Source organism: Macadamia integrifolia, chromosome 14 (assembly GCF_013358625.1).
Source record: "Macadamia integrifolia cultivar HAES 741 chromosome 14, SCU_Mint_v3, whole genome shotgun sequence".
NCBI classification, from domain to species: Eukaryota; Viridiplantae; Streptophyta; class Magnoliopsida; order Proteales; family Proteaceae; genus Macadamia; species Macadamia integrifolia.
Genome location: NC_056570.1, coordinates 1,803,913 through 1,821,960, shown reverse-complemented (window position 1 = coordinate 1,821,960; position 18,048 = coordinate 1,803,913). Strand labels below are relative to the sequence as shown.

The following is an 18,048-nucleotide window of genomic DNA, read 5'->3' as shown; positions in this document are numbered from 1 at the left end:
AGTCAGGTGATGACATCTATCTTTTACACTACCAATTTTCCAATCTAATTGAATAGTGCAGCATAGGGGTGTCAATCGGTCGGGCCGGTCCGGTTTCGGTCGGGCTTAATCGGGCTTGAAGACTTTCAAAGGCTACACCGTGTCCGCCCATTTAACTAATCGGGCTTAGTTATTGAGGGCATGGTACACTTTATATTCGGTCGGTCGGCCTCGGGCTATAATCAGGCTACCTTAATCAGGCTTTAGTCGGGCCTTAACCGGGCTACGGACATATTTAATGTTAAACGGGCTTTAAACGGTTTTTAAACAGGCCATCTTTAAAATGTGCTTTTATATTCCGGCCCACTCATGCAAGCCCAAAAAAATGACAATAAATCAATAAATGATACCAAATATAACCATTATTTAAAATGTGAACATGTCTTTACTTTTTAGTTTTTATTATTTAATTTGGGGGGTAAAATAGGTATTCTACAATCATTAAAGAGTCGGGCCAAGTCGGTGCACAATAGGCCGATCTCGATCAAACGTTATTCAGTCGGCCTCGATCGGGCGCCCGACGGTCCAAGTGGCAAAACCGAGACCGACCATTTATAAACGGGCCGGGCTCAAGCCCGACACGTTTAATAAACGGTCTGGGCCAGGCCGATCTATAAACAATCGATCCCGATCAATTTAGTCAAGTCGGGCCACGAATTGACACCCCTAATGCAGCATGGGGCCATGGAGCGAAAACTCAAGTGGGAGAGCCTTGTTATAGGTGATGGTTCGAAGAGCGCTTGTGCATGTGATGCAAGTAAATACAAACCTAATATGGGGGAAATAGAAAATCAGATCTTCTCAAGTGTATTAGTGCGACACTGCCACCAATAAAAATGCAGTAGGAAAAGGAAGTTGGCTGTTGGACAACAACCTTGATGGCGTTATGTGTAAAATCATGTTGTCATCAAATGTCCTTTTTATCTGTATCAATTAAAAGTCACATGTCAATTACTTTTTTTTTTTTCTCCTTGCGACTTGTGAAAACCTTAAAGAATCAACTAATTTATTTAGGATTGAGTTTTCTTGCACCATGGTGAATGGAAATTTGATTCATTGTGGACATCCATGCTGTTCGAAACGAATGAGATAGGGAGCATGCACGGGGGATTCTTCTATTGGATCCACACGGTGAATTCATCATGGAGCTTAGGAAAACTTTGTTCATTTATTTATGCTGCTGAACAGGAGTATGCAAAACACCAAATTACCACATCATACCTCTTAAGTTCAAAAGTTTGAAAATTATAAAGATTAAAAAGGGAGAGGGTTTCCTGAAAGCCCAGCCCATATGGTTTATATATATGTTCTTGAAACTCCATCACAATATCATATACATTGCTTTAAAAAATTTATGCTATATATGTTTTCAATATCGGTATTTGATCGCCATACAGCCGATACATATTTGATTTCATATCGATGGAGTGGTTCTTAGTTAGGGAAAATTACTCTAAAAATTGATTTTTATTTTATTTTGTTAAAAACAAAGGCGAAACCATCTGAGACGACCGATACATATAGGTGTTTGTTTCGGCCGAGACTGATACCGATACATATATTCAGTAGCATATTGTAGTTCAGGCCGGCCCAAGCCCGGTCCAAATTTAATTCAAAGGAAGTTAAGAACTGTTTATGGTGGGCTTGGACTGAAAGTTCCCTTGGGCTTTCACATTGGATTTCTCATCCTTCTATTAAAATTTGATACTTCTTGGAATTTTGAAACCTACTCCTTCAATCCAAATCTAATCTTTCGATGTCCATTTCTTGATGAAGTAAGCTCCCTACCAATGGATTTCTATTTGACCTATTAAATAAACTTAGGCTCTGTTTGGTCTTCATTCTTGGAATCCATTTTTAGTCGATAATGTATCCTAAAAATTATATCGAATGTAGCTTTAGTCTTCTACCCATGATCTTGTACATCTGAATCCAGTATTTATTTAACATATATTTGTCATCTTATCATTTCAACATCAACATTTTGTAGGTCTCAAGCACCCTACCCCTTGAAGATCTCCATTCTAAATTGTGATTAGAGAGAATAAATAATACAGTTATATTGAAAGTGTTTGAAATCATATTGTGAACTTTTTGAAATTAAGGTTGTGTTTCATATGATTTCTTGGAATACATTATGACCTTGAAGGCATACCAAACACAGCCTTAGACTGTGTTTTTATTAATTCTTAGAAAAAATTATGGATCTAGAATTTATTCTAGAACGAAACTATATTTTTGTCCGAATGGGCTTTTAGCAAGTTCCACAACAAGGCCCTATTCTTGAATGACATGATTCAGGTCTACTCTAAAGTGGGGAGGCTTCTTTCATTTTGTTTGGTCAATAATTAAAAATTTTAGTTATTGATTGGTGAGAATCATGTCTTAATTTGAATTGGAAATTGATTCATATACAGTGATGAGTTCGAAACACATTTTCTTTTATCGTTTTACACTCAAGTCGGTACTGATAACCAATCTAGATCGATTAGGCATCAATATCAGTCTCAGCCGATATTGATTTGATATGGCCAATTTAATACCGATACTTAGAACCATGCTCCAAACTGATGGCGGTCTTGAATATAAAAATTTGCTTTCTGTTTCGCACACTCACGAAATTATTTCGTCGCACCTCCTATCATACACACACGTGAAAAAAATGGATCTATCGAATGTAAACATCAACATATTGTCAATATATGCCTTGCTGTCTTGTCTCAAGCTTTATACTTCTTCAATTTTGGAGTCATTCCTTATTAATACTACATACATGGTTTGAAATATTGATATCTGATCCGCCGATCCATATTCGATTCTATATCGATGGAACGGTTCTTAGTAAAGGTAAATTAGTCTTAAAATAGAAATAATTTTATTAATATCAAGGGCAAAACCATTGGATACGACCGATAAGTATCGTATCGCTATTGTTAATCAATTTTGGTAGAGACCGAAATGAATGCCGATAGAAATATTCAAAACCATGATAGTATACATTACATCACTAAATCATGATAAACCCTAAATTGAAGTACAGGCGGGCCTAAGCCCGGCCCAAATTCAATTCAAAGGAAGTTAAGAACTGCTTATTTGGACTAAAGGTCCCTTGGGCTTTCACATTGGATTGCCCATCCTTCTATTAAAACCAGATACATCTTGGAACTTGGAAACCTACTACTCCTTTATGTGTGAAAATCATCTGCAACTGTGGCATTGAGGCAGTGAGAAACGGGTGGCTGAGAGCCCCTTGGAGTGTGTCCAGATGTTTTCAGCCATCTGTTGTTCACCGTACCTCACCGCTTACTGGAGAGGATATGGACACTCCTCCTTCAGTCCTATTTTTTCTATGCCCATTTCTTGCTGAAGCAAGCTCCCTACGAATGGATTTCTATTTGACCCATTAAATAAACTTCGGTGCTGTTTAGCATGTGTTCTTGGAATCCATTTTTAGTCGCGCATTCTAAAAAATTAGTATGTATTCTTGGAATCCAGTTAACATATATTTGTCATATCTCTCTCTTTCTCTCTCTCTCTCTCTCTCTCTTCTGCTGCAATCATCTTCCTCAACATTTCAAAGGTGTCAAGCAACATATCTCGTGAAGATCGTAACTCTAAATTATAGTTAAAGATAATGAACAATATAACTATACTTTGAAAGCGTTTGAAAAAGTATGATGAACTTTCTGAAATTAAGGCTATGTTTGGTATGATTAATTGGAATTCATTATGACCAGAATGCAGTCTAAAAATACATACTAAATGCATTCTCAGAGTTTGTTTGTTTTGCATTCTTAGAAAGTATTATGGATCTAAAATGCATTCTAGATCGATCAAAATGTTAGTAAACAATATTTTGGACAGAATGGGCTTTTGGCAAGGTCCACAGCAAGGCCCGTTTGTTTCCCCTCCCCCCAATTCTGGAAATTCAGGATGAGAACGAGTACCAAACAACATTTTTATCCCTCCAGAATCCATTCTAGACCCATAATGCATTCCAAAGATGCATACCACACAACCCTAAAATATCTAGAGGAGAATCTGAGGGGGAGCTAATGAATTAGGCATTAAGCTATGATTTTCACTATAAAGTGTGAGGTCTGTTTCACAAATTGGAACCGTTTATGTCAAATGGGATGATTCGGATAGGAATCGTCACCAGTCTCAATTCTAAACATTTCGAAACAATCGATTTTAGGGTTTTTGAGACTGAATCATTCAATTTTCATATCTGAAAGACTAATTATAGGGTTTTAGTGACCGATTCCGAGGTTGACACCCTTTTTTTTTTTTTCTTACCCGAATATTATTAGGGACATAGGGAAGCCCTTAAAAAAATCTATTAAATTAAGAGAAACAAAATAATAAAAAAAAAAAAAAAAAAGGAGTGACATATCCCAACCCATGAGATACAAATCATGTGACACTCGCAAAACCCAAAGGAAAATCTGCAAAAGATAAAATATTGCATTCTAAAGATTGGTAATCCCGCTTTATCTTCACAAATGATGTAACTAATATTAGATGGGAGAACATTATCATCATAGAAAACTGAATTTTATAGTAGTAGATTCATATGCAAAGTTGGTTAACCAATCCGTTGTGCGATTGCTTTCCCGAAATGAAAAAGAAATATGTGAAAGAAAATATATACGCAATATATGCATGGAGAACAGACAAGCATACAAGAAAATTACTACATAGATAAGAACAACGTACCTGAATCCATGGTTGAAGAATAACAACTCCTCAAATCTCTTCTCGTATGCTCTTTGTACAACACGATCAATGTTGGTCTGGTCTACCCTTTTTTCCTTTTGCTTTAGATATAGTCTCACTTAATGAGTCAGTGATAACTATATATAAGGGAGGGGAAGGACCAACCCTACAGAAAAATTAGGGTTTCATTTCCATTAAGGAAACAATACCTTACATAGTAATATATATTTCATACCATTAAGATGTGCTAATAAAATCCAATATCTCCATAGAGATCACTTACCATTATTAGATTCTTTCTGCTTACTCCATCTATAGTCAACACCACTAAATCTGTTTTTGAAAATAAATCTTGGACTACGCTAGCTCACCTAATTGAAAATCTTACAATCTTCCACTTGGGCAGCATATGTCACAAGTTTTAGATTTTAAAATGACTCTCCGGTATAGATAAACTAAATGTGATCATAAATGAAAAAACAGTGTTGAATGGAGTGCACCTTAAATTAAATGCCTTGGTCCGAATGAAAATTACAAACACCCAATCGTATTGATCATCACATCTAAAGCGATATGGGACCAAACAAGTTAAAGTTCTTATAATCTCACTAACTTGGGCTTAACAGTATGAAAGTGTGGTATGAAAATAACATGCAGTAGTGATCATTATGCCTATTTTCAAATTGGTCTAGGTTCGAAAACCAAATGACCCTTATGAGATAAATACCGAAGGTCTCATTAACTACAAACGTCTTTCAAACCCTCAAGCTTTGCTCAAGGAAGCTCATTGGGACTGGGTTTAAATGTCCCATACACTAGTACCAGACATCAATCAATTGAGGCTTTACTAGCTACAAGATATGTGTGTATTGATTGGAACCTCGAATACTGAATAAGGTAAATACACTACATATAACCTCAATTTTCTGAAAGAGACAAATAAACAAGTATATACACTTGCAATTGTCCATAATAAAAATGCATGTATATTCTTGAGAACAATAATAATACATCACAAATACAAAAATAAATTGAAACACAGATGCACCTGAATATATGAGTAAAACTCCACTAATAAAATACATAAAAAGAACTAACAAGTCCCTTATCAGTGACATGCTTTTAAAAAACTTTTGGAATTAAGCTCTTAACTATTTGACAAATAATTATTTTATCTGTAATAATATAGTTCTACCGAAATTTATGATTCATGAGCTTATTCCCACTGATTTTTAGATAAATTCACTCGATTCCTCCCATTTTTCATAAAGAACCTTAGTTTAAACAAAATTAATAACCACTGGCTTAGGAAGTATATCAATCTAAGATTAAAATTCATTATCTTATTAGTCAGAGAAATATTAAAGGATCAATTCCATTCCTCAAAATTAAAACCATTTAAAATTTTAATAGAAAATAGATGGGAAGTTAAAGCTGGCAAATATAATTACTATATATTTACCAAAATATACAATATGCAAGAACAAAAGACATATTAGCATCCCAACAATATAATTAAATATGATTAATTGGACTATTAATCAGATTTATCTCAGTATTATTTTCAATAACCGTAAGAAATCATAAACTGGGAAAAAGATCCAACATCATTGGATCACACCTGTGGTGGTAAGATAGCACAACACAGAGTGGAATCTTTCACATGCAAGGTTAGAAGCTCAAAACAACACCATTCTGAAGATTTTATCACCTGTGGTGGCAAGACAAGAACCTCCAAAGTTGTGAAGCCAAAACGTCACCTTCACACTATCAAGCGAAATCAATCAAACGAAGACTCACCTTTAGTGACAAGAGCACATCGTTCGCCATATAGTCTCCTTGATTGCAATCCATTCTGAATAGTTAATAGCAATTTCAAAATCTCAGTAACTAGCCCACTAAGTGAAAGCGTAATCACTGAAATTATAAAATTTTATAGACTTGGATTGCTAATAAATGCCCGTGGGTTTAGATTTGGGTACAAACAACAAGATGAACTATTTCAGTATTTAAAAAAAAAATTAACATAAACCTACAAAAGCATCCATTGTAAATCCTAATAGTCAATATAATAACACCATAATTTAGAAATTATCAAAGTAAGTACATTCTTAATATGACAGTTTTGTACTTCTAGTCATTATCATAAAAAAAAAAACTAACTATGGTAATTTCTTAAAATGACAACATGCTAAATATGGAAGTTCATAACATTTATTCATAACAATAAAAACTCATGAAATATGTTACCTTATTCATTAGATATACAAAGTTGTATATAAGTATGAACTTTCAACCTAAATGACTTTAATATATAATGCAAACATTAGTCTACAAACTTTAAGTCAATCACAATAAAGCCTATTAATTTCTATATCTTAACAGTTCATTAGCTAATTGGGCATATGAACCAAATAATTTACTTGATCAAAACAACAATAAATCATTAACAAATAAAAGTAATATGAGGTTAGATTCATATTTAGTGTAAACAACTTCATAGACTTTATACCAATAAGCAACTAAAACTTCAGTGAGCTCATTTGAATCATTCAAATACGATATATTTATTTTATTTCGATGAATTTTCAATAAAATTGCATATTATCACAACTTCACATAGGACATATAAATTCAAAAAAGTATTACTTAAACAATACACTTGTAAGTTTTTGAATCATAATAGGGTGTCAAAACTCATAATTAAGTGTCTCGCGACGAAATCGGATGTCATGAACGATAAATATAAATTGAAAAAAATATCGAAATACCATAAGTTGACTTAAAATTCATGAAAAGGACTAGTACAATGCACATAATAAATCAGGTATAATGCATCTATCACACACAATGAGATAATATTTTGTTATCCCACTAATACAAGAGAGTAGGGATCGGATGACCCAATAAAAATACCAGTTATACGAGTCAACAACATAAACAAATTTCAAAATTCATTTCAATAAATGAAAATCAAATGATTTCTTATTTCACTTGCAAAAATTGTTTATGGTCTATCCAATTATTAGGCTTTAAAATTGAATTTTATCAAAACTATATAGAAATATTTAATAAACCACCGACATGTACAAATAACGTAAGATGATCTTGTATCATAACATCTCAAATGTGAAAATATATACGCAACATATGCATGGAGATCAGATAAGCATATAATACAATTACTACATAGATAAGAACGACGTACCTGAATCCATGACTGAAGAATAACAACTCCTCAAATCTCTTATCATATGCTCTTTGTATAACACGATCAAAATTGATCTGGTCTACCTTCTTTCCCTTTTGCTTTAGATCATTAGCCTCACTTAATGGGTCAGTGATAAATATATAAAAAGGTGAGGGTAAGGACCAACTCTGCAAAGAAATTAGGGTTTCTTCTTCATTAAGAAAACAATACCTTATGTCCATATATAGTAATATATATTTCATACTATTAAGGTGTGCTAATAAAATCTAATATCTCCATAGAGACCACTTACCATTATTAGATTCTTTCTGCTTATTCCATCTATAGTCAACACAACTAAATCGATTTTTGAAAATAAATCTTGGACTATGCTAGCCCAGCTAATTAGAAATCTTACAATATAAGCTCTCAGGGAATCACAAAGGTTGATTACTTTCTGAAACCAATACCAGTAATTCTACAAGGTACACGATCTTTTAGAGATAAGTTTCACAATCAGGGAGGAGTCAGAATTAATATAAAAGTCAAAGAGGCCCAAATCCTTACACAATACCTCTACGATTTAGTCATTCAACATATTGGCTACAATCGAGACCATGGGTTTAAGGGACAGTATTAGTATCAGTATTGGATCGGTGAGTATCGATCGGTTTTGTCTTTGATGTTTTTAAAAATAAAATATATATATATATATATATTTTTTACATTTTACTATTTTACCCGTGAAACAATACAGGTAACCAATCCAGATTAGTCAAGGATCAGAGATTGATCTTAACTTATATGATCCATACAATACCGATACTTGAAACCATGATCAAGAACGAAACCAATCCGAAAACCGAAATTACAAACCTTGACCCTGTGGCTTTGACTGTGAGTTAGAAACACAGCCCAAACCATCCAAAGGTCCACACGCCGAAAGCAAAAGCGCGGCCCACCTCTTTGCGCTTTTTGCTATTTAAAAACCAGCATTCCCTAATCACTACTTTTACTAATCCCAATGAACCAATTAACTTAATCCCAACAACTCAGTGAGTCAAATTCTAGTGTTTTTTGGACCAATTGCAATTTGATCCAGATCAGATTCGATAGGGACCGGTTTGACCCTGATTCCAAGTTTAAAATCTTTAGTGCAACAAAGGGTTCAAGAAGCGGTTAGAAACTTGGAATCAAGAAGGGTGTCAATTGGTCAGGATTCAAGTCGGTTTTGATTGGACCTAATCGAGTTTTTCCACTTTAGGATCTTGCATCGGACCCATTTAAGTAATCGGTCCTCATTTGTTAGGCATGATCCCATTTATAAATAGTCAACCGATTACGATCTTTAATTAGACTATCAATAATTAGGCTAAATGGGCCTTTGATGGACTTTAAACAAGCTAATGGTATATTTATCTCTAATCGAGCTTTAAATGATCATGAAACATTTAAGGCTAAGTAAACAGGATCCAAACAAGCTCTAAAGAGGATACACTTTAAACATGTCAGGCTAAGTCAAGTTATCAACCAATCAATACCAATCGGGCATCCGTCAAATAACACCCTTGCACTAGAACGTCCAATTATTAAACGAGTGGAACTCCAACCCAACACATTTATTAATTGGATCAGACCAGTTCAAGGTTTAAAAATGTTCAAGGTTTAGAAATGTTAGGTTAAGTTGACTTTTATTTACAGGTCAAGCAACCGTCAGGTAACACCCTTGCACCATAACGACCAATTATTAACCGTGTCAGGGACTCAGGCTCCAACCCAACATGTTTATTAATCAGGTCAGACTGATTCCGGCTTTAAACGGTCGTGCCTGCAAAGCTAGGGCCTAGAATCAAGATCTGGATTTGGTCCCGTTCCAAAATCGATAGGAACCAGATCAACTGGAATTGCACGATTCTGTTCGACCAGTCTAATGCCAATTCTAGGGTTAGACCATAAACCTGGCCGATCCAGCCAGATTCGGATCTCGGGTTGGATCTTTTGAACCACAGTCAACACCCACTCACAGCCCACTAGTGAATTCAGAGATGACATCAGACCCCCACATGACCTGTAACTCAAAAAGCTCCAAGATAAAACCAAAAAAGGAAGAAGGAAAGAATGATGGCTTCACACTTATATACTACTTTTTGAGCTTTGACCACTCAATTGAGTCATTGTTCATCTGGGCAACTCATCCCTTCCCCCCTTCAACCCTTCCATGATTAAGATTTGGAACAATGCAGAGGAATTGTTGCAGAGTTCAGACCCAAAAAAACTTAGATCCAACTCTGATTATCCCACTTGATCTCACACAAGATCCTTTAGTTCAATCTAAGAACACTACTTGTCAATCATGAAATCAAGCATTTCCCAAAAACAAAACCAAAAAAAAAAAAAAAACCAATCTTTTTCCCTATTTTGTTTTTACAATTCCTCCAGTCCAGCAAATTACAGATTCAAACCAAGATTGAAGACCCAAAAACACAAAAATTGAGAGAGAGAGAAGAAGAAGAAATCAGCAATGAAACCCTAAGACAGATCCATCACTGACAGCAACGGCTACTCTGCAACCAGTTTTGGCCTCCACATGATGGGTGAAGAAGCGCAAAACCCTTACCCTACCAGCCATTCTCATCCTCGACTCAATCTCCAATGTAGGCCCCATCCTGAACCCATTGATTCCGTCGGTGATGGTCGGCCCCGTATTCACTGGCGGCGGCGTAGAAGTCGTCGTCGTCGTTGTCTTCGCCGGCGCCGACATGAGAGGGAAAGACTGAACGGAGAAGGTAGCAGACATGTACTTGGTACGACCGGCGTCGATAGTTCCGGCGGGGATGAACATGAAACCCACTTGGTTCCCGGAGTAGAGGAGCTGCAGATCGCTGTCGTAGTGAGTGAACACTGCCCTGTTAGGGTTCCTCACTGAGATGTACTGAGAGAAGGTGAAGCTAACGGTCCCGTTAGCAATGGAGAAGGTTGGGAGCTGCACGGCGTTCACTGAGATCTTAGGGTCCTTGGGCTTGAACACAGTGAAGAAGACGATAAGGATCACGATCACTATAAAGATCAGGAAGATTGTTGCCACTATACATGATGCCAGATTCGTCCGCCCAGATGGAGGTTTCTGTGGTTTATGATGATGATCATTCATGGCTACCTGACTGTGATTCTCTTCAGTTCCTTCCCTTTTCCTTCCCCTTTCCCCAACTCCCCGAGAGAGAGAGAGAGAGAGAGAGAGAGAGAGACCCTTGAGTTTGTGAGAGCCCCTTATCCCAGCCCCACAAGAGAGACCTTTGAGTCCGTTAGAGAGAAACAGAGAGAAGAGAGAGCAGAGAGTAGAGAAGAGAGAGACCCTCGGGTAACAGAGAGAAGAGAGTAGAGAAGAGAGAGACCCTCGGGTGAGAGAGAGAGAGATTTTCAGTTCAGTTTTAGTGTGTTGTGTAGTTATTGGTGAAGAAAGGAGTAGGTGTAAGAGAAAGCATGTGGTGTTGAGAAACTATGGAAGATGCTGTTTGGGTCTTAGACATATGGACAAATTTGATAATTTGAATTAATTAAGGTTTTGAGTGATTAAAGTTGGGTATTTGGAGAAACATCTGAAGGAGTTAAAAGAGGAGTGACTGTGGAGGCTGTAATTAAAGTCCAATCTTAGTGGTCTTTTTAAATGGGATAGGAATGATGGGATGATGGGAGTATGGGACCCATTTGGTTTGAATTGGAACAAAATTCAGATTTGAATTTTGGGGTTAGTGGTCTCCAGAGTCCAGAGTCCAGAGTCCAGAGTCCAGAGTGGGAAACAGAACACAAAAAAGTAGCTGCAGTAAGAAAGATGGAAGGGAACTACTTGTATCACAAATTTCTTTGTTCCATCCTTGATAGAAAGTCCACAACAGTTTCTGCATTACAGATCTCTCTATTGGGAATAATCTCACATCCACTAATTCTGAGAGCTTAGAAAATCCTAAATTTTTTTTCTTCTCATCTTGAAATTCTCCTATGAGGATCATTTAGCCAGCCAGTGGCTTATTGTTCCTCATCCAAGAGGCATGAAAGTGGTGCGGAAATTTGTGATTCAATGATTCAGGTCCACCTACAAGGCTATTGGCCCTAAAAATGTTTCAAAGTAACCTCTGACTATCTTATATATGAGAGAAGGATGGATCCCCACGTGGATAGTGTGGGGATTCTTCATTCTCATGTCCTTTATCTTAACAATGTGGAATCCACACTGACCTTTTCTCCTGTTCTGGTAACGCATCAGGTTGCTTTGCCCAACTCTAAACCAAATGAGGGCTAACTCACTCCCAGCAATCAAACTAAAACTCAAGGGGCGTCAACAGCAAATCAGCTCGATCACCAAGTGAGAATAGTCTATGATCAACAGTAAGAAAAGGTTGATCGTAAATCAGTAACGCGCATCCATAGTCCATTTCAAATCCAGATTGAACTTATTACTCAACTTTATCATTCTAATATTCAAGTTTAAGATTTAATTGAATTTTTTTTCCTCATCAATGAACAACTCACATACCTGGCCCTGCACCTAACCGTAGGAGCATGTAAAATTATCACTTATCAATTCCATCCATGTTGATACCCGTAAAATTATCCTCTGTAGTGAGTGCGTCCATGCGATGAGCATCGGATGATCGAGACAGCCTCAAAGCACGTGCCCAAATAATCTCGACCACCCGATGCTGACCGCAGAGGATGATCACTCATTGATACCCTACAAGGACCAGATAACCAAAGAGAGATCTCTTGCACAACAAAAAATTACTTCCCGAATAATAGAACTAGGAAGCACCCACTATCATAACAAATGGAATTTACATTTAATCCAAAAAAAAAACCCCCCCACCTGCTTCATTCATGTGTTTGGTTTAGAGTCAAAATTCTTTGAAAAACAATTGGGCAGTTGAAAAGGCACCATATTTTGTCTCAATTGAAACTCCAGTAGTCAAACTTTCCCATTTAATGGATAGAAAAGCATATAATTATATATATATTGGGGGAAAAGGCCATGAAAGCCAGCGGGACGGCTTTCCTAAACCTCTCCCATATTGGGAAAAAAAAGATTAAGTTTCCCTTTAAGCGTGATCAGTGGTGAAGTGAAGGACATTGACATGCCCATGGCATCAATTAGTCATTTCCTAAGGTGAAAGCTTCAACCTGAGGAGTTCAAAGCACAATAGCAATCTGTATTGTAGTATATACCATTATGAAGTCTATTGAACTACTAAAACTTCCAAAGCCTCAATGACTGCCTACTCACAAAGAAAGCATCAAAAGCATCAAGCAAAGTGAAGCAGAAACAGCTTTGGACATATTGAACACCTAGTTCCTGTGACATTCCTGAGTCCTGCAATCCTTGATCCTGGAGGCAAGGTTTATAAATATGGAATTGGTAGGACAACCCTGTTTCGGCCAGTTTTGGTCAGGAATCGGCTGGAATCCTAGAAATCCAGCACGGATCAACAGCTCCAAAATTGGCAAAATTTGGGATCAGGCTCAGCCGATTCCGCTGATCCAATTCTTAGAACTGTGGACAATTAACAATCTTCCATTCAAGCTGAAGTAGATAAACAATATATTGATATTAATAAACCAAGATTTTCTGCTTCTGTTCAACTTCTAGATAGACATTAGCTTAACAGTAGAGGGAGAAAAAAATGATTATCCAGACAGTAGAAGAGGCAGTTTGTTGTTGCCCAAGGCTCAACTGTATGAACAAATAAGGTTGGGTGGTGGGGGTCTCAATTCCAGTAGCCTATCCACATAAAACATACAGCCTCCACTCCTCTCAAAGATGGTCATATGTACGGTAACATATGCACATATACACATATACCTACAGAATCCATGACTATTATAGGGTAAGTGAGTGAATGTGGCGATCCATGATCTGAGAGACAGATTCGAGGAACGCGGCTTCACTCATTCCTGGTAGCACAGTATCCATGGCTTCATGGATAATCTTCTCAATCACGGACTCTTTATTCAGTGTCTCTCTGCACATCATTCTTCCAATAGCGAAAGGAGTGAGCCCTTTCTCAACCCCCTTCTTCAGAAGCATGGTAGATGTGCGGAAGATGCGGGCACATTCACGCGATATGCTCCATCCATGGAACTTCAGAAGAGCAATATCTTGTTCAGCATCCAGTGATCTAATATACTCAATGGTCTCTGGGGTATAAGGCTCACGAGCTTGTGGCCAGTACAGCCAATCAAATGTGCAATCTTCAAACTGTCACAAAGGCAGAGGTTTTCTTGTTAGGGGGAATTGTACGCAATGGCTAAACACAGAAGTTATAGATGCATTAGCAGAGTCTTCTCATTGCACATGAAATGGAATGCATCAAGATTAGTCTCATAAAGAAAATAAACAAAATCCAACCCCAAGAGAAGAAGTAGAACAACGAAATAATGGCTCCAGTTGCTAGGGAAGAAAAAGAACATGATGCATTGTGGCTCAAGTTTCTAAATAATCAATCACAGTAAAACACGAAAACACACGTGTGTGTGTGTGTGTGTGTGTGTGTGAGAGAGAGAGAGAGAGAGAGATTGTCCTATGGCTGATGGTCACACCAAAGTGCTTAAATATTCCATTATTGGAGTTCATTACCAGCAGGTCTGTAAATTGGGCTCCTTGTCAATATGCTAATAATCTAACACAAGGCAGACTTCCATTGGCAAAATGTTTGTTCAATCCTACAATCTAAAGAGAGAAAATTCAAATTCCTAAAAAGAATGTCTTCTCCAGAATTCTACTAACATGGTTCTACAAACAAAAAAATTGTCTGTAAATCTATTTTTCCAATAAACCAGATTTCTCATGTTTATGAGTCTGCATAATTTCTCAATTACGCAGGTAAAACTCTAGCCCTATGTTTCATCCATTTGAGGGGGAGTTAAGAGGTATGTGAGAGAGGATATATGTGCACCTAACATCACATGTGGATTGAGTACAACGTTTTGCCACAAATTCTCCCCAACAACCAAACAATAATAATGATTCTTTTTCTCTTCCTTCTTATTTTCTCAACCCACTTTATCTATTAAAAATATTTCCCTGGACAATGACAATCATTTTGGAAATGTAAGAAGCAGATCCAACAGAACTATTAGCAATCACTCAAATATGAGAAGCAATACATCCAACAAAGCCAATTGATGCAGGCTATAAATTGCATCTCCAATTAAAAAGAAAAAAGAAAAAGGAAACAACTATCAAGAAACATAACCAAAAGAGAGACTATCAATGCATAAACAATGCTGAGGAAAAATTCACGTATTGAAAAAACATCAATCAAACTGATACCTAGAACATAATAACAAAAACTTAAGGAAGAAACTTGAAACCACAACACTGAGAACAATATAAGTCCCTTCCCATAATAACAAGGTCAGGAAAAAGCAGAGTTGAAACCAGGCACCATTATTTAGGACAAAAACTAAAAATTAATACAAGAATACTTACATTCTCTGGTAAACAGTATCCATGATCAATAGGAATCAACACAGTACGATCCCCTTCTTTGCCCACAAGAATATTTCCAGCATGTCGATCCGCATTTGCCAACCTCATATCCAACACAGAGATCTTATGGACCTCCTCCACAGGGAAAGCTCGAGGACCCATGTCCTCACAACTCCCAATGTTCTTCATGAACATTTGCAGGGACCCAATCTTGACATTCTTAGCAGCAAACTGGTACCCATCTGGATGATTAAACTCCCCATGCAAGCACCTCACCATAACCGTAGGAGGGACACCAGCAAAACCTCTTTCTTCGCCTGAAAGAGACCGCGGCCCACTCCTTGGGTGATCCAAAATATATACTGCAACTTCTCTGAACGCTCCTTCTCCTACTATCGTCCCCCTTTTCAAACCTTCACCATCAGTTGATAATGGTAGCCCTCGAGGATTATTCACTGCCATAGGTTCCTCATCCATTGGCTTGAAAACGGCAACATACTTTTGACCTGAAGAATCTGGCATGAAATAAGCTCCACCTGAACCTTCTGAGGATCTTACTGGTTGGTTTCCACTATCCAATCCATCAAAGGTTGAGTTAATCAAATCATTCACAACTGAAGACAATTCGATCTTCGGATTAACAATAATGGGTTGCAGAATGAAATCTCTACTCGGTGACTCCTTAGTAACCACACGGAGATCCTTAGACTCGTTGTTCCAATGGTTTTTTCCATCTACTTCTTGTTCATCGAATTCTTTACCCTCATTCGAATCAGATGCGACAATCGACAATTCAAACTCTTTCTCAATGGGTTTGGGTCTAACTTTTGCAGACTTTCGAACCAGCAAGTGAATCACAGCATCACTGTTTTTACAAATATCATCAATGAGCCACTGATCCTCTAGCTCCTCTCCATCACAGATCAGCTCCTGGTCCTTAAGGTCAACAAAACCTTTACCCTTTTTGGCGATCTGCTGTTTGATGTAAGCAATACTTCTAGATCGTTCAACATGGAACTCCAAATCCTTCCCACAGGCAGTCTTCACAGTGATTACCCGGAGATCAGAAAGCCGGAGAACCAAATGGAGAACATTTCCGTCAGTGACACCATAGTCCCGGACAAGAGAATCGTTTCGAGCCAATTCCCTACCTCCGAACACTAGCTTTTGCTTTTTCACAACAAAACCTTTACACGATTGAATCCTCAGTTTCACAGAGGCGATCGAATCGGACTCCAATACACGCAGTGGAATCACAGAACCGGAAACCGTGAGGAAAATCATTATCGATTCACTCGAACAAGAACCCGATTGGCCATCGAAATAGCCAGGCAAGAGCGACTCCTTGGGAATGGGACTAAGATCAACATCGGCGGTAGACATTTTCCCTTTTTTTTTTTTTTTTTTTTTTTTTTTTCAACTATGAATCTCTAGTGCCCCTGATCTAGAACAGAAGCGCTAAAGCCCCAAAACCCCGTCAAGAGTTTCTCATGATCCTACTCGACTGATTCATATAATTGAACCAGAGGGAACTGCCTAATGATCAAAGAACCTAAAAGTCTCAAAACCAGAATTCCAATTCTACAAATTCATGGCTGAAACTGAATGAAGAAAAATAAAATCAAAGAAGACCCAACCAACCAGGCTAAAGAGATCCCCCAAATCCTCCAAGGGCAACAACTATGGCAAACCTAAAGAAATCAAATCCCGGATAAAAAAAACCCTCCACAGAAAAGGGCCGTGGTTGCTCCCCGGACCTGTTTCAAATTTGAAAGCTTTGAACACGGAAGGGGAACCAAGATCGACCAATTAATCAATGAAGATTTCTACAAAAGCTTGGAGTGTCAGAGGGTTTTACAGATTTAGAAAATGTGGGCTTCGTTGATCCAACAAAAAAAAAAGAACAACAACAACAAATGGAAAAGAAAGGGAATGGATTCTCACCGAGGAGGAAAGAACCAAGAACGAATGGAGGAGAAAGTGCAGCTTTAATCAAAAGAAACAACAAGGATAAGATTAATCGACGAGGAATTTGGTGAAATCTGCAGTTATCGCCTCTCCATTTCTACCAAAAAAAGGTCCGATTTTTCCTGCTCTGGAACGAAACGACGATAGCTCTAAAACCAGACAAGAACAATACCGTAGAGAGAGAAAGAGAAAGAGAGAAAGAGAAGGAGAAGAAAACAAAAGCGTAGACATCGGCTTTAAGTCCGCGTTTGGACCTTAAGAATTTTGACGGAAGTTACGCAACCCCTTCCCCAAGAGTAACTTGACGCCGTTAATTGTTAAACTGGGACTCATAACGGACGTTAAATCATAATCGCCAAAGGGTGTCTCCATCATTTCGGTTCGGAATTTTTTGGTTCAGTTTTGATTCGAGTTAATATACGATCTGTATAAACCAAATCGAAATCGAATTGAATTGGTTCGGGATGAAATGGTCGATCACTTCTCATGAAAGGCGAAAATTTCATCTCTATTATTTCTTATGAACATGCTCCTATTGACTCCAGCATTGATGCAGGACTTGATACAAATAAATCAGTGTCAATTCTAATATGATTTGGCTAATTCAATCAATCTGATTCCAATTTTAAAACCATGGTTTGAGTGCAAAGTA

At 37.5% G+C, this 18,048-nt stretch overlaps 2 protein-coding genes across 2 annotated transcripts; both read right to left on the bottom strand.

Moving 5' to 3' along the window:
- Positions 1 to 10,337: 10,337 nt before the first annotated feature.
- Positions 10,338 to 11,321, bottom strand: LOC122061257. Its single transcript, XM_042624471.1, has one exon. The coding sequence runs from the start codon at positions 11,097 to 11,099 to the stop codon at positions 10,464 to 10,466; it is 636 nt and encodes a 211-aa protein (XP_042480405.1). The 5' UTR covers positions 11,100 to 11,321; the 3' UTR covers positions 10,338 to 10,463.
- Positions 11,322 to 13,514: 2,193 nt separating this feature from the next.
- On the bottom strand, positions 13,515 to 17,612 carry LOC122061755 (phosphatidylinositol 4-kinase gamma 4-like). Its single transcript, XM_042625205.1, has 2 exons — positions 15,429 to 17,612; positions 13,515 to 14,195 (listed from the first exon to the last, which is right to left on the bottom strand). Exons 1-2 carry the CDS (start codon positions 16,809 to 16,811, stop codon positions 13,818 to 13,820), a joined length of 1,761 nt encoding a protein of 586 aa, XP_042481139.1. The 5' UTR covers positions 16,812 to 17,612; the 3' UTR covers positions 13,515 to 13,817.
- Between the last annotated feature and the right edge of the window lie 436 nt (positions 17,613 to 18,048).